At 35.6% G+C, this 22256-nt stretch overlaps 5 protein-coding genes across 5 annotated transcripts; 4 read left to right on the plus strand and 1 right to left on the minus strand.

Moving 5' to 3' along the window:
- The first annotated feature begins 138 nt into the window (after positions 1-138).
- Positions 139-5171, plus strand: LOC111779489 (isocitrate dehydrogenase [NADP]). The gene is made up of 16 exons (XM_023659596.1): positions 139-442; positions 783-826; positions 922-1031; positions 1477-1514; positions 1659-1736; positions 2181-2234; positions 2312-2413; positions 2499-2587; positions 2676-2779; positions 2885-2953; positions 3041-3156; positions 3429-3463; positions 3538-3680; positions 4308-4430; positions 4512-4647; positions 4932-5171. Exons 1-15 carry the CDS (start codon positions 205-207, stop codon positions 4609-4611), a joined length of 1443 nt encoding a protein of 480 aa, XP_023515364.1. The 5' UTR covers positions 139-204; the 3' UTR covers positions 4612-4647; positions 4932-5171.
- A 671-nt stretch (positions 5172-5842) lies between these two features.
- Positions 5843-9457, plus strand: LOC111808174 (phosphoenolpyruvate/phosphate translocator 2, chloroplastic-like). The gene is made up of 9 exons (XM_023694006.1): positions 5843-6532; positions 7445-7567; positions 7661-7813; positions 8398-8483; positions 8570-8654; positions 8755-8871; positions 8941-9018; positions 9114-9243; positions 9353-9457. The coding sequence occupies exons 1-9, from the start codon at positions 6194-6196 to the stop codon at positions 9427-9429; spliced, it is 1188 nt and encodes a 395-aa protein (XP_023549774.1). The 5' UTR covers positions 5843-6193; the 3' UTR covers positions 9430-9457.
- A 1046-nt stretch (positions 9458-10503) lies between these two features.
- LOC111800687 (transcription factor MYB118-like) lies at positions 10504-13333 on the minus strand. Its single transcript, XM_023684497.1, has 3 exons — positions 12534-13333; positions 12297-12423; positions 10504-11201 (listed from the first exon to the last, which is right to left on the minus strand). Exons 1-3 carry the CDS (start codon positions 13259-13261, stop codon positions 10752-10754), a joined length of 1305 nt encoding a protein of 434 aa, XP_023540265.1. The 5' UTR covers positions 13262-13333; the 3' UTR covers positions 10504-10751.
- Positions 13334-13924: 591 nt separating this feature from the next.
- Positions 13925-18524, plus strand: LOC111800705 (ADP-ribosylation factor 1-like). Its single transcript, XM_023684520.1, has 7 exons — positions 13925-14053; positions 14491-14680; positions 14873-14943; positions 15893-16012; positions 16635-16753; positions 17834-17915; positions 18280-18524. Exons 2-7 carry the CDS (start codon positions 14533-14535, stop codon positions 18283-18285), a joined length of 546 nt encoding a protein of 181 aa, XP_023540288.1. The 5' UTR covers positions 13925-14053; positions 14491-14532; the 3' UTR covers positions 18286-18524.
- Positions 18525-18616: 92 nt separating this feature from the next.
- Positions 18617-21021, plus strand: LOC111800696 (myb-related protein 305-like). Its single transcript, XM_023684509.1, has 3 exons — positions 18617-19927; positions 20042-20171; positions 20531-21021. The coding sequence occupies exons 1-3, from the start codon at positions 19786-19788 to the stop codon at positions 20892-20894; spliced, it is 636 nt and encodes a 211-aa protein (XP_023540277.1). The 5' UTR covers positions 18617-19785; the 3' UTR covers positions 20895-21021.
- The last annotated feature ends 1235 nt before the right edge of the window (positions 21022-22256 follow it).

Raw genomic sequence — 22256 nt, forward strand, 5'->3', positions numbered from 1 at the left:
AAAATAATATGTTATTTACTGGGAAAAAAAAAAACTATATATTTTATTTTCCATGTCTGAGCATCTAATTAGGTTTAACATGTTTTAGGAAGTGATTTATATAAATTCATTGGCAAACTTTACTAAATAAATAGAAAAAAGACGGTTAATTAAACCCCACATATTTAGGCTCCTTCCCTATAACGCCCAAACCTCGGCGATGAGATGAAAGCCAGACTCATTCGAACCGCCATGTCAAGTGCCACACTGTTGTCTTCATCTCTTGCTCTCAAGAACCCTTCCTTCCACTTCTCCTCCACCTTTTCTACTCCTTTCAATGGACGTCTTCTCAAGAATCAGCTCCCCTGCCCAATTCGCTTCCCTGCCGTTTCGCTTCGATGCTATGCATCTTCTTCTGGTGTTGATCGAGTGCGCGTCTTGAATCCTGTTGTCGAAATGGACGGTAATATATCGTGTTTGTGGCTTCTTAATCAATCTGTTCTAATCGAATTGAATTGAGGATGATTTTGGAATGCGTTTCTGGCTGTATTTTATTATTATTATTATTTTTTTTTTTGGCTAGAACTCAGTTTGAAAACCTAGGAGTGTTGATTACAGAGTGAATGTTGTTTGCATGTGAACTCAGTTTCCTGTCGCTTCAAATATTTCAACTTGAGCTTGACTTGTCTGGTCTTTATCTAGTTCTGATTATTGAATTGATCAGATTCATGTGCTGTGAACTTATATTTTTCATTTGGATGCTTGTTACGGCTTGACTGATTTTGATGATTTTTTACTATTAGGTGATGAAATGACGAGGATCATATGGACAATGATAAAAGAGAAAGTATGGTTACTCCTACACGAAATTGTTTCGATTTTAATCTTTTCGAGGGAGATGATTTGTTCTGATACTGTTTCTTGTTTTCAATTACATTGTAGCTTATTTTCCCGTTCCTGGATTTGGATATAAAGTATTATGACTTGGGGATACTGAACCGGGACGCTACTGATGACAGAGTTACTGTAGAGAGTGCAGAAGCCACTCTTAAGTATGTTCTACTGGTAGAATTTCAGCTAATTTATTTGGGGATTTTCTTATTTTGGATTCAACAATGTTTATTTGCTTGTGCTCAATGGCGTGTTCTTTCAAAATTGGTCAGAAGCTGTTCAAACTATAGATAATGTATTTTTGGGTGGAAGGCTGAGACAAGAAGCAAACAAATTAGCTGATAATTGATTGCATAGGGAACATGGCTATGAGTTTCTACTGGATTGGCATACTTTATAGCTTGTTGATGCTTATATGAGGTGTAATTTTCTAATTGAGACGAGGACGGAGAAACAATTAGTTGGTGAAGATAGTATCATTAATTTCAGGTCTAGAAAAGCAATTAGAACTAAACATCCGCTCAATAATGGAGTACACATTACTTGAGTTCTTGTGCTTATCTCAGAGTTGTTCTTTTTGTCCTCCTTCGAACATTGTGAATGCAGGTACAATGTTGCTGTAAAATGTGCTACAATCACTCCAGGTGCGTCATTTGTATCCATGCCAATCTGATATTTTACAGTCGCTAAATCATAGAGCATCCCGATTGAATTTTCTTCATTGATGTAATATTTGCAATAATTATCAGCTTTAATTGATTTCTCTTGATCTTTATCTCATTTTTCAGATGAGGCCAGAGTTAAAGAGTTTGGACTTAAAGCCATGTGGAGAAGTCCCAATGGCACAATTAGGAACATTCTTAACGGTTTGTTGGCTAAATATACTACCTTATTTTTCAAGGAACATTCTTAACAATTAGTGCAAGTGTTATTTGGACACGACACTACCTAAAAAGAATAAAGAAGAAAAATCTTACAGTCTTTTTTTTTTTGGAAGTTCGAAAATCTTAGTCTAATGTGGTTAAGATTTTGTAATTGGGAAATTAGGGTTGAGACGGACCTTAGTATTTTGGCTGTAGAAATAAGAGGGCGAGAAAAGGTTTTGGACTTGATCAAATGGTTGGCTTCTAGTTGAGGAACCCATTCTTAGGATTTTGGGAATTTCCAATCCTTTTGGTGGCTATACCAATTGGAGACCTTTTCTGTGAGCTCTATTTATGTTGGATTTTTACCTTTATGTTAATATATTTTTAATGTCCTATTATGAGAAAAGTATGAGCTTCATCATAATAATAATATATTTTGTACAGGTACCGTCTTCAGAGAACCTATCTTATGCCAAAACATCCCGAGAATTGTTCCTGGTAACTTTCATTGTCTAATCTTGTCTTGTAATACATAATCCATTATGGAACATTTTACAGTACTTGGTTGGATACAGGTTGGAAGAAGCCCATATGTATTGGTAGGCATGCTTTTGGTGATCAATACCGTGCCACTGATACCATCATCCCAGGGCCTGGAAAGCTTAAAATGGTGTTTGGTGAGAAAATTTTCTTTTCTTCACTCATTCTCATGTATTTCTCTGGGAAAATTATTCTTATTTATTTATTTTTGTTTCTATTCAGTTCCAGAAAATGGGGAGACACCAAGAGAGCTCGAGGTTTATGACTTCAAAGGACCAGGCATAGCACTTGCTATGTACAATGTTGACGAGGTTGGTTATTTTGTCTACTTCCATCAAACTTGTTCAATTTTTGCATCACATAAATTACCCTTTTAACACGTTCCTATACAATTGGTAGTCTATTCAAGCATTTGCAGAGTCATCAATGTCACTGGCATTTGAGAAGAAGTGGCCCCTGTATTTGAGCACCAAAAATACAATTCTCAAGAAATATGACGGCAGGTAATTTTTACTTGTTTCCCTATATCTAGTTGATTGTACTGTTGATATCTACTTTCAGTTTCCTAGAAATTGTCAAAGTGAGTTTATTTTAGTACTGGCCTGCAGGTTTAAAGACATATTTCAAGAAGTGTATGAGGAGAAGTGGAAGCAGAAGTTTGAAGAATATTCGATATGGTTCAATACATTTTTAACCTACTCGGTTCTCTGTAGTTATGCCTAATCTATTGCCCATGGCTGAATGTATTTTGGTATGGCGTTTAGGTATGAACATCGGCTTATTGATGATATGGTAGCCTATGCTGTAAAAAGTGAAGGTGGATACGTTTGGGCTTGCAAAAATTATGATGGGGACGTTCAGAGTGATTTGCTTGCACAAGGTAATGCCATCAACTTTTCTATTGTCTGGTGTCTATTAATAACACGTGCTTTAATAATTTAAATATCAATAATATCTAATAGTATTATTCAATATAAAACTACTTCTACTCGGTCATACTTCTATCATTTTCATTCTTGATGTCTCTATTTGATCAGAATATGCAAGTTACTTTTGGACATTAACATCACGTATTTTGTTGTTAATATAAATAATCTTTGTTCTTGTCTTTATTGTTTGTATTGAGTATGAATGCTTCTTTTCCATCGGCAGGATTTGGTTCTCTGGGGCTAATGACTTCTGTATTGGTAAACACCTGCGAATATGAAATTTATGGACTCATAACCTTGACAAACGCCTTAAAAATTGAAACTTATTGCAGTTGTCATCTGATGGGAAGACGTTGGAAGCTGAGGCGGCTCATGGCACTGTAACACGGCACTACCGATTACATCAAAAGGGACAAGAAACCAGTACAAATAGTATTGCTTCTATTTTTGCATGGTCACGGGGGCTTGAGCATAGGTATTATCCCAATTTGTAGCTTTGCCCGGATGATGTTGAAAGTGTCCATTGTTACTGCTCTCTAGTATTTTCCTTTCAAGGGTTTTAGATCTTTTTTTTTTTTTTTATGACCATGAGTGTCTCAACTAATCTTGGCAATCATTTCTCTTTTACATTTGGTTGCTATGGTATCCTAGGTAGGTAGCCACCATGGATGGGACTTATTCCTTTTAAGCCCTTTATTAATCTCATGGTCCTTATTTGACTACTAAGTCAATCCATGATAGTTGTTTTTTCGATTATTTGATACTTCAATGTAGTTAACCTTGGTTTAAAGTATCGAGGTAAGTTGCGATCTCTTCTTCCTTTTTCCCTTCTCGAGGTAGGGTTAATGTAATCCTGACAAATATTTCTTCGTTCCCAATATTGCTCGGGGTTTACAATGGTGTGCATAAATTTGTGTTTCTTGTTCCTTCTAAGTAGCGTTTATGGAATCTAATTCTGTCTTCACTAGAGGCACCTAAACCAACCATCGTTTAACTGAACTGCTGCAACTCTATAATTTGGATACATATTTGTAATGGGGAATTGTGAAGTAGTAAACTAGGTAGGAACTGACCATTTTTAACTATGATTAAATGGTTTCAGGGCCAAGCTAGATCAAAATGAGAGGCTACTGGATTTTGTTCAGAAGTTGGAGGCTTCATGCGTTGAGACAGTGGAATCTGGGAAAATGACCAAGGATCTTGCCTTACTGATACACGGACCCAAGTAACAGTTTAAACATTTCATCTCATTCACTACTCTCATTTTTCAAGCTTAGAATTATTTAGATTCGTACTATACTTGCAGGGTATCAAGGGAGTTTTACTTAAACACAGAGGAATTTATTGATGCCGTAGCACAGAATCTGGTGGCAAAACTCCAGCGACCTCCTGTAATGGTCAACTAAATGACTAGTTATTGAAGATGGAGATTTGATTTCCAGGTACAAAGATTCTTTACTACCTTTTCTACAGAAACAGAAGTTAATGAATGGCTGAATGATTTCAAAATAATTGAATACTTAGCTATGAATGTAATGAATTGCTGTAGGACTGATTCCATGGCCGTTTATGGTTTTACACTATGTTGTTTAATCAATTCCTCTCCTTGATATGTTAATAGAACTGAAAACCAGAAGCATTTTATTAAACAATTTGATGGACGTTTTTAAAATATGGGTGACCCCATGATGGACCCTTCTCAAGAGCCTATAATCTCTTGTTGCAGATCCTTTTCATATTCGTCCACGAGCAAGGGCTGTTTATTTCATAGGAATCTTTGATATCACGAGGTGAGTATCTATCCAGATTCTCATGTTCTATAAAAAGTGGCATTCGACCAGTTATTTCCATATATCACATTCTTGGTGGGATTTTTATTTATTTTTTAATCAAATACTTCATTACACCAGTTCTGGTTACATCATCTCTCATTATATTTAAAATAATTTCAATGAAATTGGTGTAATGTGTTCACGTTTACATTGGGTTACATTGCTAAATGCAATTAGCTTATATATTTATATGTCATATCCATATCAGAATAAAATTGTTAAGGTTTTATAACATGTAAATTTCCATTATGTGACATTTTTTGGGGTAAATTTATCAATGTCTATATGCAAATNTTTTTTTTTTTTTTTTTTTAACCAAATACTTTATTGCACCAATTCTTGTTACATCATCTCTCATAATATTTAAAAATAATTTCAATGAAATTGGTGTAATGTGTTAACGTTTACATTGGGTTACATTGCTAAATGCAATTAGCTTATATATTTATATGTCATATCCATATCAGAATAAAATTGTTAAGGTTTTATAACATGTAAATTTCCATTATGTGACATTTTTTGGGGTAAATTTATCAATGTCTATATGCAAATTTGATACGTTCGAACTTTATCGGTCTCACAATTATTTTAATTCATGAAATATGTAAATTAAAAAAAGAGAAATTTAGGTGGGGAAATCCCATCCACAATTTCTTGCCCCATTCTTATCCACTCTCTAAAATCAAAACACGAGATGTAGACCAGACTAATATCAATACCATATTCGATAGGAACTTATTTTAGTTGTGAAACATAACTTTTAAATCCGTTAATAATTCATTGTTTTTCACACCACTTTTATATTGTTCGAAGTAAGCAGAGAATTGATGTGTTTTACGAAAGCTCGATTCAAATTTCGAAGTTAGTCAATGTTGAGTGGGCCTTGTTTACTTCTGAACCAGTAATTCATGGCGCCAAATTCCGTGTTTGCAAACCCCACTGCTCTTGATTTCCCAAACGGCATTCCATTTCAGCCATTAATTTCCATGGCCGATATCCAGATCTCAATTAGACATCTTCCACCGTAACGTCTTGATTCTGTCTCTTCTTTTCATTCCTCCGTCCACTCTCCGGCAACCGGACCTCCTTCCACGGGAATAAACGAACGTCTTCTGTTACTTGTTCGCTCTCTGGGAGTCATTGGCATTCGAGAGAAATGCAGAGCGCTGTATTGGCTTTGGCCATGTGTTTTTCCCCTAGCACTCCTGCTAGGGCTACTTCTTTTCCATTGCCTCTAATTTCATGCCGACTTCGAAGCCCTAATTTCCCTCACTTTCCTCACATTGTTCCGTTTCGTTCCTTCCCATCCTCGATCGCTGTTTCTTGCTCCGGATTCAGTTCGAGGCTCCAGAAATTCACGAGAACTGCGGCTTCCTTGCCGGAGAGCGCTGGCGAGACTGAGGAATCGGCCGATTTCGTTAACAATCTGCGGCTTGGTTCAATGTTTGGTGTTTGGTACCTTTTGAATATCTACTACAACATTTTCAACAAACAGGTTCTGATTCTCCTTTTTGCTTTTTGTTTCTGCACTGTTCTTGTTCTGCTCGTTTGATTTTCTAATCATAATCCTAAATTCTCAAAATTTTCAATAACTAAAAAAAGTTCAATTATTATTAATTTTGGATAGAAATAAAAATCCTATTCATCTAAAAAAAATACTCTTAAATTTGTATCGAGATAATCTATGATGTATCGATAGACAGCTTTCGTCCTTATACAAGAGTAAAAGATTTTAAAGTAATTTTAAAATTTTATAGGTATTTTTAATAATAAATATATTTTTGAACTTTGTTGAAGCATATTTTAAAAATACTATTTTGAAACAAACTACTAATAGTTTGTAATTTTAATTTTTTTAAATTTAAAGTTATCATTAAAATTAAAAAAGTTAATATTTTTTAAAGTCAAATACAAAATATAGAGATATTTTTTATTAATTTAGTACTTTTAGTCATAAATTTTTAATGATAAAAATCCCATTAATATTAAGGAGCCGTACAAGGTCGGCGGTTTGTGGGGGTAGTTTTGTCCATTAACACAGATTGAGATTGGATTAATACTGACGAGGGAGAATATTTCTAGTCGGTCAATTTACTATTTTTCTATTTTTTTTTTCATTTTAAATATTTGAAGTGTTATATATATATAATATTCCATATGAAAAATATGTGAATTCCTAAATATTCATAATTTTATTGAAAAGATAATTGTAAGGTCAACGTCCACCAAAAAAAAATAATAATAATAACCCCACTAATCGAAAGCTACACANAAAAAAAAAAAAAAAAAAAAAAGATTTTAGGCTCGATGTAAACACTGATAAACTATTAATTAATTAATTAATGTGATAAATGTCTTCTTTTATATATATATATTTGAATAAAAAAAAAGATATTATAATGTGCAGGTTCTGAAAGCCTTCCCCTTTCCAACTACGGTGACCGCTTTTCAATTCGCGTGTGGGACGGTCATAGTAAGCTTAATGTGGGCTCTCAATTTTCATCCCAGACCCAACGTCAATCGCTCCCAGGTATTATCTTATATTACCTTTAACTGAGTAATGTGAAACTACTACTCTTAACATATTAGATGAATTGGTTTGTATTCAATACTTGTTCTTCAGTTTGCTGCCATTCTTCCGCTGGCTGTAGCGCACACCATGGGCAACATATTGACCAATGTGAGTCTTGGCAAAGTTGCGGTTTCATTCACTCACACCATCAAAGCAATGGAGCCCTTTTTCACTGTCCTTCTCTCTGCTTTCTTCTTGGCTGAGGTACCTCAACTTCAATCCTCCTCTATTTTTTCTATTTCCGTCCAAGCTCATCACTAGCCGATGTCCTCTTTGAGCTTTCCCTTCTGGACTTCCCCTAAAGGCTTTAAAACGTGTCTATTATGGAAAGAGTCTACTCCTACTCCGACCAGTGTCTTGCACTGTCCGGTGTGCCAGTGAGGACGTTAGGTCTCAAGGGGGTGGATTGTGAGATCCCACATTAGTTGGAGAGGGGAACGAAGCATTCTTCCAAGGGTGTGGAAACCTCTCCCTAGCAGACGCGTTTTAAAGCCTTGAGGGGAAGCCTAGAAGAGAAAGTCCAAAGAAAACAATATCGGCTAATGGTGGAATTGGGTTGTTATAATTGGTATCAAAGTTAGACACCGAATGGTGTGCCAGTGAGGACGCTGGCTCCCAGAGGGTGGATTGTGAGATCTCACGTTGGTTGGAGAGGGGAATGAAACATTTCCTATAAGAATGTGGAAATCTCTCCCTAGTAGTTGAGTTTTAAAGTCGAGAGAAGGTAATATCTGCTAGTGGTGGGTTTGGGCTGTTATAAATTGTTCCACCACTGGATCCATACGCAGAGGCCAACATTTTGGGTTGTTCTTTCGCTGGTACCCGTTGTAGGAGGAGTGGCACTCGCATCTTTTACTGAAGCCTCATTTAATTGGTAAGATCACATGTCATATCGTTTCTTTGGGCTGCATAACTTTGTTCCTCATTTTGGGCTGCATATTCATTGAGCTTTGGTTACAGGATTGGGTTCAGCAGTGCCATGGCTTCAAATCTCACAAATCAATCACGTAATATCTTCAGTAAAAAGCTCATGGTCCACAAAGAGGTACCAACTTTCAACCATTTCGCTCTTCTACTGCTTACACTTCAGTATTTACAATAATATCAGTGAATGTCTTTTCTCTTTGACTTTGGCTGTTGAGTAGGCACTGGACAATATCAATCTCTTCTCTGTAATTACTATCATTTCATTTATCCTGCTGGTTCCCTCAGCTCTTCTCCTTGAAGGCACTAAATTCAGTCCTTCATACCTGCAATTAGCTGTAAGTCACCAAATATACATAAAACTAGTTTCTATTTGATGGGTCTGTCCCTAATCTTCTTAATTTCAGGCAAATCAAGGGTTGAATGTCAGCGAGCTATGCATTAGGTTGCTTCTATCTGGCATCTGTTTTCATAGCTATCAGCAGGTTAGTGACAAAATAGGCATAACTTAGCATTAATTGTCACGTATTCTCGACCAAGAGGTCAGAGATTCAAACATCCATCGGTTTTTGGTGGGCAGGTTTCTTATTCAATACTACAGGAAATTTCACCAGTAACCCATGCAGTAGGAAACTCTCTGAAGCGGGTGGTGGTGATAGTGTCCTCTGTTATTTTCTTCCAAACAGCCGTCTCACATCTAAACGCCCTCGGTATTGTTCTCATACCCTTCTTGAATGGAAGGCTTCTGATGATCATAGTATTATCATTATTAGGGAAAGGAAATGGAAGGCTTATGGGCGTGAGAATCTTTGGTTGCAGGAACTGGAATAGCTCTCATGGGAGTCTTTTTGTATTCAAGGGCTAAGCGTATGAACTCTAAGCTGAAGACTCTATAGATGAATCTGAATACAAACACAGTTTAGTTTATGANTTTTTTTTTTTTTTTTTTTTTTTTTTTTTTTTTTTTTTTTTTTTTTTTTTTTTTTTTTTTTTTTTATATATATATATATATTATTTCAAGAAATTTGTTGGTCGTCGAGTAACAAATAGCCCATAGTACGTAGGATTCGATGAACGAAAGAGAAGCCTCGGAGCGAGCCTGAGCGAAGATCGACACTCGAAAGCTCGAGGCAGAAAGGTTGGGAAGTAGTATGCCTGGTTCACCAGGTTTTACTTTAACGAACTCAATTTGTTCCTGAGCTTGACCTTAAATTTAAAATTTAAACATTAAGTAAGAGCGTAATCAACAAGTTATGTACCAAAGATGAACTCAACCTATTTCCATATGTGACCTTCACATTTTTAATCTCATTCAATATTTAGAAGAGGAAACAAAAATCCACAGCAAATTAAACATAAACAAGATCATTCAAAATTGAACTGAGAAATTTACTTGTCGTCCAGTAACAAATAGCAATAGTATGTAGGATCTGATGAACGAAAGAGAAGCCTTAGAACAAGCCCAAGCGAAGATCGACACTCGGAAAGCTTGAGATAGAAGATTGGGAAGTAGTACACTCAGTTCACCATGTTCTATCACAACGAACGCAATCTGTTCCTGAACTTCACCCTAAATTTAAAATTTAAACATTAAATAACAGCTTAATCCACAAGTTATGCACTGAAGATAAACTCAACCTGTTTCCGAACTTGACCTTCACATTTTTAATCTCATTTAGGAGAGGAAACAAAAATCCACAACAAATTAAACATAAATAAGATCATTCAAATAGCAAATAGTACGTACGATCCGATGCACCAAAGAGACGCCTCAGAGCAGCCCAAGCAAGGATCAGCACTCAAAAGCTTGAGGCAGAAAGTTGGGAAGTAGCATGCCCGATTCACCATGTTCTATTACAAAGAACTCAATCTGTTCCTGAACTTTACCTTAAATTTAAAATTTAAACATTAAGTAACAAACGTAATCTACAAGTTATATATCAAAGATAAACTCAACCTATTCCCGAACCTGACCTTCTCATTTTTTATATCTCATTCAACATTTAAGATGAAAACAAAAATCCACACAAGATCAAATACAAGCAAACATAAACAAGATCATTCAAAGTTGAACTCCGAAATGAAACCCTAAAAAAAGAGTTTCCCTTCCATGTGTCGCACGCGAGTTTCGAGTTTGTTTTTGCAGTTTTAAACCCTAATTATTATGATATTATAACATGTATTGTATTTAGATGATACATATAGATAGTTATATGGATCAAAGATTTCCCTGACAAATCAGCTCCAGCAGATCCATCTCCGATTTCATCGCATCATTCTGCATCAGATTCAAACACTCCATCTCCGTCCCGGAACCGGAACCCGAACCCGAACCCGACCCCGACCCGAACTCGAAGTAGAACCCTCCGCCGTTCACCGCCGCAGGGCTGTGGCTGTCCACAAGCTGCGGCATCGAATCGGAGATTTTGCGGTCTCCGGCGGTGACGGAATTGATGTAATTTTGAAGGATGGAGCCGTTGGAATTGGAATCACGGTATTTTCCTTTCAGCTTCTTGGAATTCTGGCGGCGTTTGGTGGCGTTCCAGTGGTTTTTTATGGTGTTTTCAGTCCTTCCAGGCAGCCGCCGGGCAATCTCCGCCCATCTGTTTCCGATGTCTTTGTGAGCTTCTATTAATATTCTGTCTTCATCTTCACTCCATGTGTCTTTCTGCACCCACATACCATTTTTTCATCACAATTCTTATAAACAATAATAAATTCAATTTAGAGCCCAAACCAAAAAAATAAATATAAATTAAAAAAAAAAAAACAAAGAAATGTTAATGAATTTTTTAATTAGCTCTAAATTTTTAAAAAATAAATATAAAAACTTCAAAATTTTACTTTATATTAACTTATTTAATATATTTTAAAAATTCATTAAAAAAAATTAAGGACTTATTATAAATAAAATTGATAGACCTCTACTTCAGAAATAAATAAATAAATAAATAGACATAAACCTAAATATTAAAAAATTTAAAATTAAGCTGGTAATTTACTATATTAACTTTAATTTATTTAAAAAAATAAAATTTTGACCACATTTAAAGAGAAACTAATTTAGAAAAGAAAGAAATTTAATGAATAAATAGATTTATTTTTAATAACTAAAAATAAAATGGGTTTTGGGCGTTATTTATTTATTTTTAGACCAAAATTTATGAAGGCCAAATGCCAAAAAGAGCTAATTAACTATTCTCAATTTACTGTTACAAAACTTTGCTCAAATCATTGGATTTTTCACATAAAATCTTCACTAATTGAAATTAAACTCACATAATCACTCCATCACTCATATTTTTCTTTGCTTATCTAAACAAATTAAGAAACAAATGAAGGCAATTTTTCTGATTAAATAGCGCCTAATTTCCGCTTCTTCCTGAGTTGTCAACTAGATATAGACAAACGGTAGACATGGTAAGTACTTAAAAATCCATAAAAATGTGTCGAAAAAGATCATGCGTCTTCAAAGAAAGACCAAAACGTCACGCTATATCTGAAAACAACGCGCCACACGCGTTGAAATAGCGAATCATTCGTTTTGAAAATTAAATAATATGCTATAAACTGCATGTTGACATATATGCAAAATGTATGGTATGCCGGTAGGAATACGCATGTAATGTGTGATGGACATGCTTTCTACGCTAACAAAACACGGAATTATTAACATTTTTTAATTAATACGCTCGAGTATGTATGTATGTATGCATGTATGTATGAAGAAAAAAAAAAAAAGAGAGGGAAAAAAGAAAAAAACCCTGATGTCTGGTCTGAGGTGGTTGTGCCATCTCTCTCTGCACTGCTTCCCAACTCTCCCTTCCAGCATTTTTGCAATTTGTGACCATTTTTTGACTCCATATTCATCAACCAGCTGCACCAACAATCTGGAAATGCAATCAACGGCCATGATTAAATCTCATCAAGAAAAAAAGAAAAAAAAAAAAACCCTAGCTCAAGAACATAAAATTAAATCAAAATTCAATTTTTAAGGTACCTGTCTTCTTGAGGAGTCCACTGTCCTTTTACGATGTTCGGCAGCTTGGTCGGAGGAGGGCGGTTCTCCTTTCTCGACTGAATTCTTTTTTTCTTCTTGTTCTGATCGTATCCATTGTCGGTATTATAAGAGATCTCGTCAAGAAACCACCGCCCTGCAGTTGCTGGTCCCAGCCCTAAATGAGTACTACTACTTCTACTATTACTGTTTGGCGGCTGAGAAAATTGAGGCACAAAGTTTCCGGGAAAATTTGTCCAAACGGCTCTTGAGCCTAGAAGCCCATGCATGAACTTGGCCCCATTTTCAAAGGTGTGATCTTTAGAGAATTCATTGCCAAAAGGTTGAAAATTTGGATCAAAGGTTTGGTTTGGCATGCCTGCAAGAAGGGTTTGTAAGGACCCGTCAATTGAAAACTGATGACGATCGAGCTCGTGATGGCTCGACGAATCAGATCCATTGATGGGGAAGTGGTGAAGATATTGATGATACCGATTATGATTATGATCACGATCACGATCACGATCATGATCACGATCGAAGTTGTGGAGCTGCAAATTATGGAACAAACCCTTGGATGATGATGGGGAGGTGGCTAATTCCATAGCGGAAAATTCGCCGGTGTCATCGTCGTTGTCATCGTCGTTGAGCTTCCGCTTCGACTCTGGCTTATCGGAGAAGAAGCTCGAGAGGAGCGGGAGATCATCTTTGAAATTTGAATCGAACTCCATGCAGCAGAAGCGAAGGTAGAAGAAGAAGAAGAGAGAAAAGTTGAAAGCTTCAAAGGTTGATTTTTTCTCTCTTTTTTCATATGAAAATGTCTGTAATGTAATGTAATGTTATTACAGGGTTTTATTAGTGAGGAAAGGCAAAGGCAGTGGACCCCATTGGATCTTGAGCCGTTGGATGCTTTTTGATCCAACGGTTCATGTTGCTTGTTGATTATGACTGTTCAGCTCCCTCTCTTTAGTATTTTTAAGGAATAATTAAAATGACGCAAAAATATAAAATATATAATTAATTAATTAATCATCATTAGGTCGTTATAAATTATTGTATTTTAGGAAAATTTGTGGGACATGCATGTCCAAGGTGACGTGGAAGACGTTGTTATGTTCTTCGTTAACTTTCATGCTTTGAAAATAATTATTATATATAATTGTTCTTTCCCCTTAAGATCGCAACTTAATTTGATAATTATGATAAATAAAAAGACTTATAAAAACAGCTGGATGATCGGACGGTGCAGAGACATCTCTTGAGTTTAGTTGATATTGATTTTTAAAAATATTTACCAATTAAATTGTTATTTTAATTATAAAAAAAAAAAAAGAAAAAAAGATAAATAAATATAATTTAAGGTAATATAATATAGCGAAAGTTGTTCAACTGAACACCTGAATAAAAGGGAATAAAAAGTGGAACCGCGGGGGCATAAAATGGACCGCGGTTAACTTTTGTTCGCCCCTTCGGCCCTCCTCCTCCCATTCAGAGCTTTCCACAGCGCCACCTTTCCAACTCCAGTATTTTTCTCAACTCTCTCTATTGATTTTGTACATGTTCTTCCAATTGATGCCTTGACTGTTGTAATCGCATGTGAAATCTGTTGGAATATTTCATGTTCTTGCGATATTTGTTCCAGGGTTTTGAGGTGTTGATTGTTTTGTTTTGTCTTTTCAATTTTTGAAAACTGATTTTGTATTCTTGATTAGGAGGGGGAATCGAGTGGGATTTATTGATCAGATTTTCTCCTGTTGGTAGTTTGAGAGTCGATCTTAGCTTTGTTTGATTTGTTGCGGATGTTGAGATGAGGATCTCAATTTCATCTTCCCGAAATATACGTTTCTTCTAATTGATCCGTTTCATTTTTCTTTTTCCTTCCTGATGTCTTGTTTTTTTGGCTTCTTCGGGTTGTTGTACTGTCTGCTTGTTTTGATCACTTTTGCGGTTTCTTGTGCAGCTCCTCAGACAAATAGAGATAGCCAGCTAAGGCAAAGCAGAAATGGGGTTGACCTTCACCAAGCTCTTCAGCAAGCTTTTTGCTAAGAAAGAGATGCGCATTTTGATGGTTGGTCTTGATGCTGCTGGTAAGACCACGATATTGTACAAGCTCAAGCTCGGAGAAATTGTCACGACCATTCCTACAATCGGTGAGTTCTTTGGTTTGCAAGACTTTTTCATGAAATGTCAAATTTTGATTGCTTAATTCGAGTTATTGTTACTCATTTTGATTGCTGTTAATTGTGTGCCCCTCGATGTGTTCCTTGCATTATGTTGACAAACTATAGCAAATAATATAAGATAGATCATAAAGGTGCTGTGTTTTTTTTTTTTTTTTTCAGGATTTAATGTGGAGACTGTGGAATATAAGAACATCAGCTTCACAGTATGGGATGTTGGTGGTCAGGACAAAGTATACACCTCTATTTTCTCTCTACTCTCTTGTCATCCATGTGTGCTTGTCAGCGTTGTTGGCTTTGGCCTTAGGGACCTGAATATACAACTTGGTGGGGGTTGCTGGCTGTGTTCAGCAGTCTGGTGCTGCTGTGCTGATTACGTCTGAATAATTTAATTGGAAGTATTTTGTTCATCTTATCATATCTTCCTTCTCTTCGAGTATAGATTAAGTTTTGATATCTAGATATGGCAGTACCTCCTACCCGACAAAATATCGGATGCACATTTTTCTTGTTTTAGAATATTACATTACATGTGAGTGAGTGAATTTGACCCTAAGATCTCTTAAAGGAAGTAGGTATGCCTTAACTTCTGAGATATACTCAGGAGAATGGAAAAAGGAGCTACAAGACTCCCCTCCCCTGCACGTGCAGGGAGATTGAGGCTCAAAAGCATAGGGTTTTTTTTAGGGTGTCAAGGGGTCTTGGGACTTGGAGGAGGCTGTTTGAATTTTGACCTCCTTTAATGCCTTCATTTGAGTTGTTGGGTTTTTTTTTTTTGGTTGTGTGTGTGTGTTATTCCTTTGTTTTTGGTACTCCATAGTTGTGGCTTTTTTATCTTGTAATTTATATTTCGTGGCTTGTTTTTCCTATGTTTTTGCATCACCCTTTTGTAATCTTTAATTCTTCTTTAGGAGTGTTTTTTTCTAAGTAAAAGATGTTGCTGTTCATAATTGCTTGGAATTTTCAATGCTTGTGTCATGGATCCATTATGCGTCAATTTCAAGCTTCTAGGTTGCAACTTGCTAGTCAGTGTCATAATTGAGATTTGGGATGACTCCATTTATATATTGTTTTAATTTCATGTGTTTGATTTTTCTACATGACTATGATGAGATATTGTTTTGTTTCGGGTAAATTTGATGGAAACTGATTTATTCATTATTTGTTTTATTAATTGAATAGATTCGTCCGCTGTGGAGGCATTACTTCCAAAACACACAGGGTCTTATATTTGTTGTGGATAGTAATGACAGGGATCGTGTTGTTGAAGCAAGAGATGAGTTGCACAGAATGTTGAATGAGGTGTGGCCCTGTTCGATTTTTCTTTCCATACAGTTGAACTTGCTTTCTGTTTTAGAATAAAAATAGTAGACTGAATGTATTTGCTATAATATCATAGGTTGCTTCCTGTTGTTTGTGAAGATAAATTTCTGTGTACTGATGTAATATTATTATTATTATTTTGTTGGAGTTCAAGGAGTAGGGGGATTCGAACGTCTAACCTTTTAGTTTAAGATATATGTTTTAACCAGTTGAGCTATGTTCAAGTCAATATTAATTATATTTATTGTTACTTTTCATCTTTCTCACATCAGGTGCTAATGATGGGAAATTTAGAAATTACTGATCTGCATGTTTCTTCTTTTGGTCTTAATATTATACCGAATGGAAACTGGGTGATGCTGTATCTGTTATCTTTTCTTTTTCTCTACATATCCCCCTGCCACCCAATCGTTTATTTTTTCAGTTTTAGCCTCTTATTGATGTAGAATTCTCTTTCGTTGTTGTAATATTTAAAGCATTTCTCTTATCACCCTCCCCCAAAGAAATGGAAAATTTCTGTTTTTAGCTTTATACATAATTTGTGGGCATCTGCCAAACTTATAGAAAATATACGCTGAGTTCCCAACTAATCTGCTTTCAGGATGAACTGAGAGATGCTGTGTTGCTCGTATTTGCCAACAAGCAAGATCTTCCTAATGCGATGAATGCTGCAGAAATTACCGACAAGCTTGGTCTTCATTCACTCCGTCAACGACACTGGTAAAATACTTTTATTATTGTTTGTTTCTTTATTTATTATTTCTTCTGAAGCTTTGTTTTATTTCTGCATATGATTTTTTTTTTTATTCAATTATGTGTTTCACGGGCTCAATTTTTTAAATATTCCAGAACCTATTACCTATGCTTACTGTTGTGCATAGATTGGATTAAAGAGACTGATCGGGGGTGCTTCTATTTTGTTTTCTAACCAAAGCCAATGTGACTCAGTATCATCTGTTCACTAGTTTGCTTCATGTTTTGAAATTTGGCTTGTCTGCTCCTACTCCGAGCAGCATTATCACTTTACTTTCTTTTTAGAGAACATCTGTTTAAAGATGGAACTAGATTCTTTGACCAAACTTGATATGAGCTTTTCATTTGGCTTTTTGGAATGTAAGAAGGGCAGAGAGGGCTTGCATGGATGAAGCTCTCCTTCCTTTTCATTCTTCTTTTTAGGTTCATCTAGAATTTCATCAGCTTTTATATACACTTGTATTCTAGTTCGTTTCTCACAAATGTTTCATGTGTGATTAGGTTAGGAAAGATATACATTAGCTCCAGAAATCCTCCAACCTCATAAGCATCCTCAGTTTTAGAATATAAAGTCCAATTGCTAGCAACTTTAGTCTCGATTACTTTCAACTTTGAACTACCCATTCTTTCTAAATATTGTCTAGAAGACAGCTCCCTTTTTGGATGTGGGAGACTGAACTTGTAGGCGAGTGTGTGTGTGTGTTGCCCATAGTTTATACTTTCATTTTCTTTATGGAAGTATGGTCTTTTGAAAAATTTGTCCACAATGTTGACTTAGGAACTTTCTACCTCAGAAGTTGCTAAATGTGCATGGATGTGCCATCAAAATTCTACTTTTGAGTGTACTTTTGATGAGAGTATTTTAAGGGAGAAGGATTGTACTATAGAAATGGGTAGAGAAGTTTCCATATCAACCTATTTAAATTTCATTTTACGAACGTTTGACAATTTCTCAACTGGAAATGAAGTGATTGAAGACTATAAATTACACTCAAAAGAAGTGGTTTGAGCAGCTGTGCTAATATTTAAATTAACACTTCATTTCAGGTACATCCAGAGCACGTGTGCAACATCTGGAGAGGGTCTATACGAGGGTTTAGACTGGCTTTCCAACAATATTGCTAGCAAGGTAAGCACAAAAGTCTGTTGACATGATCTGAAATCTCATTTTTCCACATTTTAGTTTAAATTTTTTCTTCATGTTTGAATAGTAGAAACTGCGTATTTACTTTGAAAATCACAAAAAACATTTCCACTTGGCCGGATGAATTTGAGACTAATCCGAAAAAGGGATAAAACACTTGCAGTAAAGGGATAACACACTTACACCACCAATAAAGACTGTTAAAAGAACCAAATCTTGTAATCCGTTTTGCTTTGAGAGCTCTATCTCTCCCTCTCTTTTGTTTATTTCATTTTATCAATGAAATCTGTGCTGCAATACTCACTTGGAAGATCATTTGTAAATCTGGAAGCCTCCCTTCTTTTTACAGGCATGAAGCGGTTGAGGCTCTTGAATGTCAGACTGAGCTGTGGGTGAAGTTTGGCGATGATAGGGGTATGGTTCACTTTTCTCAAGAAGTGTCATTAGCAGCAGAACAGTTTGAAACTTCTATATGTATTTTCTATTTGTATACTTGTGACTTGATCTAAAATGATCAAAACCATGTTATAGTTTCTCTGAGAAGTCAACCTTGTTATAATTTTCTTTGTGATCATATTATTTTGCCTTTTGAGATCTCCTTTGTCTTTCTACTTGGCTATGGAGTTCAGTCGGACAATCTCATCTGGATCATTAATCGCCTCTGCAAAATGTTTTGCTAGGCTGGTTGGCGGCTATCTGATGCTGGCCTATTGACCCTCAACTCATCCCTCTCCTTAAAATTGGTGAAGTTTTAAAATCAAGTGAAAAATGGTTATCTTATGGGTTTGCTTTCAACTCATCCCATTTTGATCTTGTTGCCAATGCTCTCTTATCTTTTAACATAAGATCACTTTCTTTTCGGCTCATGGAAAGATAGCCACCACACACATTGGATATAGGAAGTTGAACCCTTGAACCTTGAGACATTTACAAACCAGAACACAGGTTTCCTTTGCTTTTGAATACTATTTCCTTCATTTAACTACAGCCATATATGCCTAGGGAGCTTCATGATTTAGTAGATTTTGTACAAAACATATTAGAATATCGTCTACTTTTTAGACTACAGATGAGGACGTTGTCTTTATTCATCCCCGTGTAGTTTATACTTTTGTGTTTCGGATTGATCTGGGTTCGACCCATCAAATATTATGATTCTATATGCAATTGTTAATCAGGTAGCACTTTTGGAGATAGATATTTAACAAGCTCCCTTTTCTGAATTCGAAGCCAACCAGCTTCAAAATTGGACAGTAGCTATGTTCCATATAGGTTAAAGTTCAATTAGTGGCTCTTGATGTTGCATAAGCTTATTAGAGTGTTTAATTGGACAGATTCTTGTGTATAGGTCACATTGTCCAAGGTGTGTTGCTATGCAGATTCTTAAAAATTATATTTATTTATTTTTTAAAACTATGTCCATGAATTTAAACAACATTTATTACAAATGAATTCAATATCCATGCATTAACATCGCTTCCATCCCCTTTTCTTATAATTCATAAACAAGCATCATGATACACAAGTGTTGAAAACGATTGCTGTAAACTATTATTTAAAACCCTAGTGACCTAAGACTATTACAAATTGATTGGGTCCATAACTTTTTTAAAAACATCAAAAAGTCATATTTGTCCTTCAAACTCACCTCCCCTTCTACTTACCCTAAATGTTCATTCCCCTCATTGACCAATTGATTCATGTCATGCATAGAATGGAAAACAATGTACATGTTCTATATTCCTCATACATACATATATGCATACATACATATAAACATGCCCGTTTCACTATATATAAGCCTTCATCCATCCTTACATTTTATTAGCTTCCCACTCCAAGGTAGTGAGAGAGGATGGGTACAGAGAGGTTAAGCTCTTCTCAGGATGATAATGAACTGAGAAAGGGGCCATGGACATTGGAAGAAGACTTAATTCTGATGAATTACATTGCCAATCATGGTGAAGGAGTATGGAATTCACTGGCCAAAGCTGCAGGTAAATTCTCTCTGTTTCTTTTACCTTCCTTTTCCTTTTTGACTGCAATCTTGTAGATGGGATGTTTTGGCTTCATGCTTTCTTATGCTGAATGGTATTTTTCTGCATTTGTAGGTCTCAAACGTACCGGGAAGAGTTGTCGCCTCCGATGGCTGAACTATCTTCGGCCTGGCGTTCGGAGAGGCAATATAACTCCTGAAGAGCAGGTCTTGATCATGGACTTGCATTCTAAATGGGGCAACAGGTCAGTTTCTTGATCTTGTGGTCATGTTTAAAGAGAAGTTACCTGAATTTTTTATGACATTCTATTCTGAAAACAAAGAAAAGTTTTTAAGAACAGCTCCTAGTCCACATATCTCTGATGATTATGAATCTTCTTTTTGGAATGTTTGACATGGAAGCAAGATCATCTCTCTGTACAAGATTCCATTTAGGACAGCTTTGTTGCACGTTTTAAAAACCTGCTAAAAAGAAAACTAAAGTGATGAAAACTTTCCATTTTTACTCAGTTGTTAGCATTTTCTTTTCATGATCAAATAAGGAGAATATAAATATAGTGGAAAACTCAGAACAACATGGTATTCTAAAATAAAAAATTGGCAGGTGGTCAAAAATTGCGAGACAGCTTCCTGGAAGAACAGACAACGAGATAAAGAATTACTGGAGGACGAGGATACACAAGCATATGAAGCAGCAAGAGGAAGGCGAGAAAGTTGGTGAGCTGATGATATCGATCGCTAGCGGTTTGGAGACGAACGACGATGGTGGCATCAGCCCTTGTAGCCAAGTTTCAAGCATTCATAATGTTGCAGAGCCGATGGAGATCAGCCATGACTACCTCCCATCATCTCAAGGAGATATTGAGGCTATGGCCTATGAGCACACAACTTGGCCTCGTGAGAATGGGGCAAGTAATGACAACTACTGGAGCATGGAGGATCTCTGGTCCATGCAATTACTTAATTGAAATGTTTGCAGGGAGGAACAAGAGCTGTGTTTAAATTATGTATAGTTTAACCTTAAATAAAAATTTTCCTTCTATAGTTTTGATCTTTTTTATGGGATGTTCATCAGAAACTCATGTTGATGTTTCTTTCGCTCGGCCAAACCGAGCGGTCTCATTCGATTCACACGTGTCATTACTAGTAGCAAAATTTTACTTAACTAGCAATGACTATACGAGACTTGTTATTTCAACCAAAACTTTTACTTTCGATTTTGGCAAATAAATAATGAATAGTACTTTCTTTCGGGTAACATATATAAAAGAAACCTGCTAATAGTTAGAAGTTCATAAGTGGCTTACTCATCACAATTTCATAGCTCTTTTGAAACATGACAAGTCGACATGGCACTCGAAATTAATCGATGTATATTATTAAAGTGAATTTAAAAGAATCATTACTCTCGTAAAATATTGAAGGACCAAATTAAAAAGTATAGAAACTCGAAAAAGCAAAATTTAAAGATGGGAATAAAAAAAAAAGGAATAAAGGTGAAATTATTTTAAAGTTAGGGACCATAGAGATAAAAAGTAAGAAAATAAATTTACATTAAATAAATTATTATAGTGAAAACAGATTTTCGTCAACTTCCTTACTTAAATGTGAGAAAAATATGAGAGCATAGCTTCATGCTACAACTTCACTTACTAGATTTTGGACTAATTTAAATCTCATTTAATTAATATTTTTAATGATAATAAATATACACACTACTAATTAATTTAAAATTTAGTTAAATGTTCCTGTACAAGTGCTCCTATGTTGTTACACCGTACTCTCTTCCATCAAACCAACCACCTTTGATCAAAGGATAGAATGGCTCTCAAAAGTTTAGTTATGTTTCGGTTCATTTCGATACTCAAATTTATCTAAACAATAATTTGAGATTAACGTGATACTCGAGTAAAAGAGTAATACATGAATGAACCAATACCATATCTAAACGAGAGCAATCCTGAGGATAGTATAACTAAGAAAAACTGAAAATTTCTATTTATATCAATAAGGTGCAACTTTCTTTTCAGTGGCTCGATCATAGGAATTTCATGGTGAAACGTGTTTTACTTTGAGAAATTATATATTGGGTGACCTCTTAGAATCCATGTGAGTTGAATGACTCGTGTTGGTTTGTGAAAATAGTCTTTACTCTTAGAAGTAAGGAGTAAGTAGCTTGACCATGTTGGAGAGGAAGGTAAACTTGACTTCATTACCTAACTGTGCAACTCTCGACTCTCTTCCTTTGCTTGCATTGTATTTTAAATTTATAATTATTAAAATCAGGAGCCAAACATTAAAAAAAAATTACAAATGCAAAAAGTCTTCAA

This window comes from Cucurbita pepo, chromosome LG01 (genome assembly GCF_002806865.2).
Source record: "Cucurbita pepo subsp. pepo cultivar mu-cu-16 chromosome LG01, ASM280686v2, whole genome shotgun sequence".
In the NCBI taxonomy this organism is placed as follows: domain Eukaryota; kingdom Viridiplantae; phylum Streptophyta; class Magnoliopsida; order Cucurbitales; family Cucurbitaceae; genus Cucurbita; species Cucurbita pepo.

Bases quoted from the DNA above. Each gene is read 5' to 3' on its own strand.
- LOC111779489 (XM_023659596.1), top strand. From the start codon at position 205: ATGAAAGCCAGACTCATTCGAACCGCCATGTCAAGTGCCACACTGTTG. The intron at 3,464-3,537 runs GTAAACACCTGC...AACTTATTGCAG, and splicing joins GGCTAATGACTTCTGTATTG to TTGTCATCTGATGGGAAGAC. The intron at 4,431-4,511 runs GTAACAGTTTAA...CTATACTTGCAG, and splicing joins TTACTGATACACGGACCCAA to GGTATCAAGGGAGTTTTACT.
- LOC111808174 (XM_023694006.1), top strand. From the start codon at position 6,194: ATGCAGAGCGCTGTATTGGCTTTGGCCATGTGTTTTTCCCCTAGCACT. The intron at 7,814-8,397 runs GTACCTCAACTT...ATCCATACGCAG, and splicing joins CTGCTTTCTTCTTGGCTGAG to AGGCCAACATTTTGGGTTGT. The intron at 8,484-8,569 runs GTAAGATCACAT...CTTTGGTTACAG, and splicing joins ACTGAAGCCTCATTTAATTG to GATTGGGTTCAGCAGTGCCA.
- LOC111800687 (XM_023684497.1), bottom strand. From the start codon at position 13,261: ATGGAGTTCGATTCAAATTTCAAAGATGATCTCCCGCTCCTCTCGAGC. The intron at 12,424-12,533 runs GTACCTTAAAAA...TTGCATTTCCAG, and splicing joins TGGACTCCTCAAGAAGACAG to ATTGTTGGTGCAGCTGGTTG. The intron at 11,202-12,296 runs GTTTTTTTCTTT...ATGTGGGTGCAG, and splicing joins ACCTCAGACCAGACATCAGG to AAAGACACATGGAGTGAAGA.
- LOC111800705 (XM_023684520.1), top strand. From the start codon at position 14,533: ATGGGGTTGACCTTCACCAAGCTCTTCAGCAAGCTTTTTGCTAAGAAA. The intron at 16,013-16,634 runs GTGTGGCCCTGT...ATCTGCTTTCAG, and splicing joins TGCACAGAATGTTGAATGAG to GATGAACTGAGAGATGCTGT. The intron at 16,754-17,833 runs GTAAAATACTTT...ACTTCATTTCAG, and splicing joins TCACTCCGTCAACGACACTG to GTACATCCAGAGCACGTGTG.
- LOC111800696 (XM_023684509.1), top strand. From the start codon at position 19,786: ATGGGTACAGAGAGGTTAAGCTCTTCTCAGGATGATAATGAACTGAGA. The intron at 19,928-20,041 runs GTAAATTCTCTC...CTGCATTTGTAG, and splicing joins TTCACTGGCCAAAGCTGCAG to GTCTCAAACGTACCGGGAAG. The intron at 20,172-20,530 runs GTCAGTTTCTTG...AAAAATTGGCAG, and splicing joins CATTCTAAATGGGGCAACAG to GTGGTCAAAAATTGCGAGAC.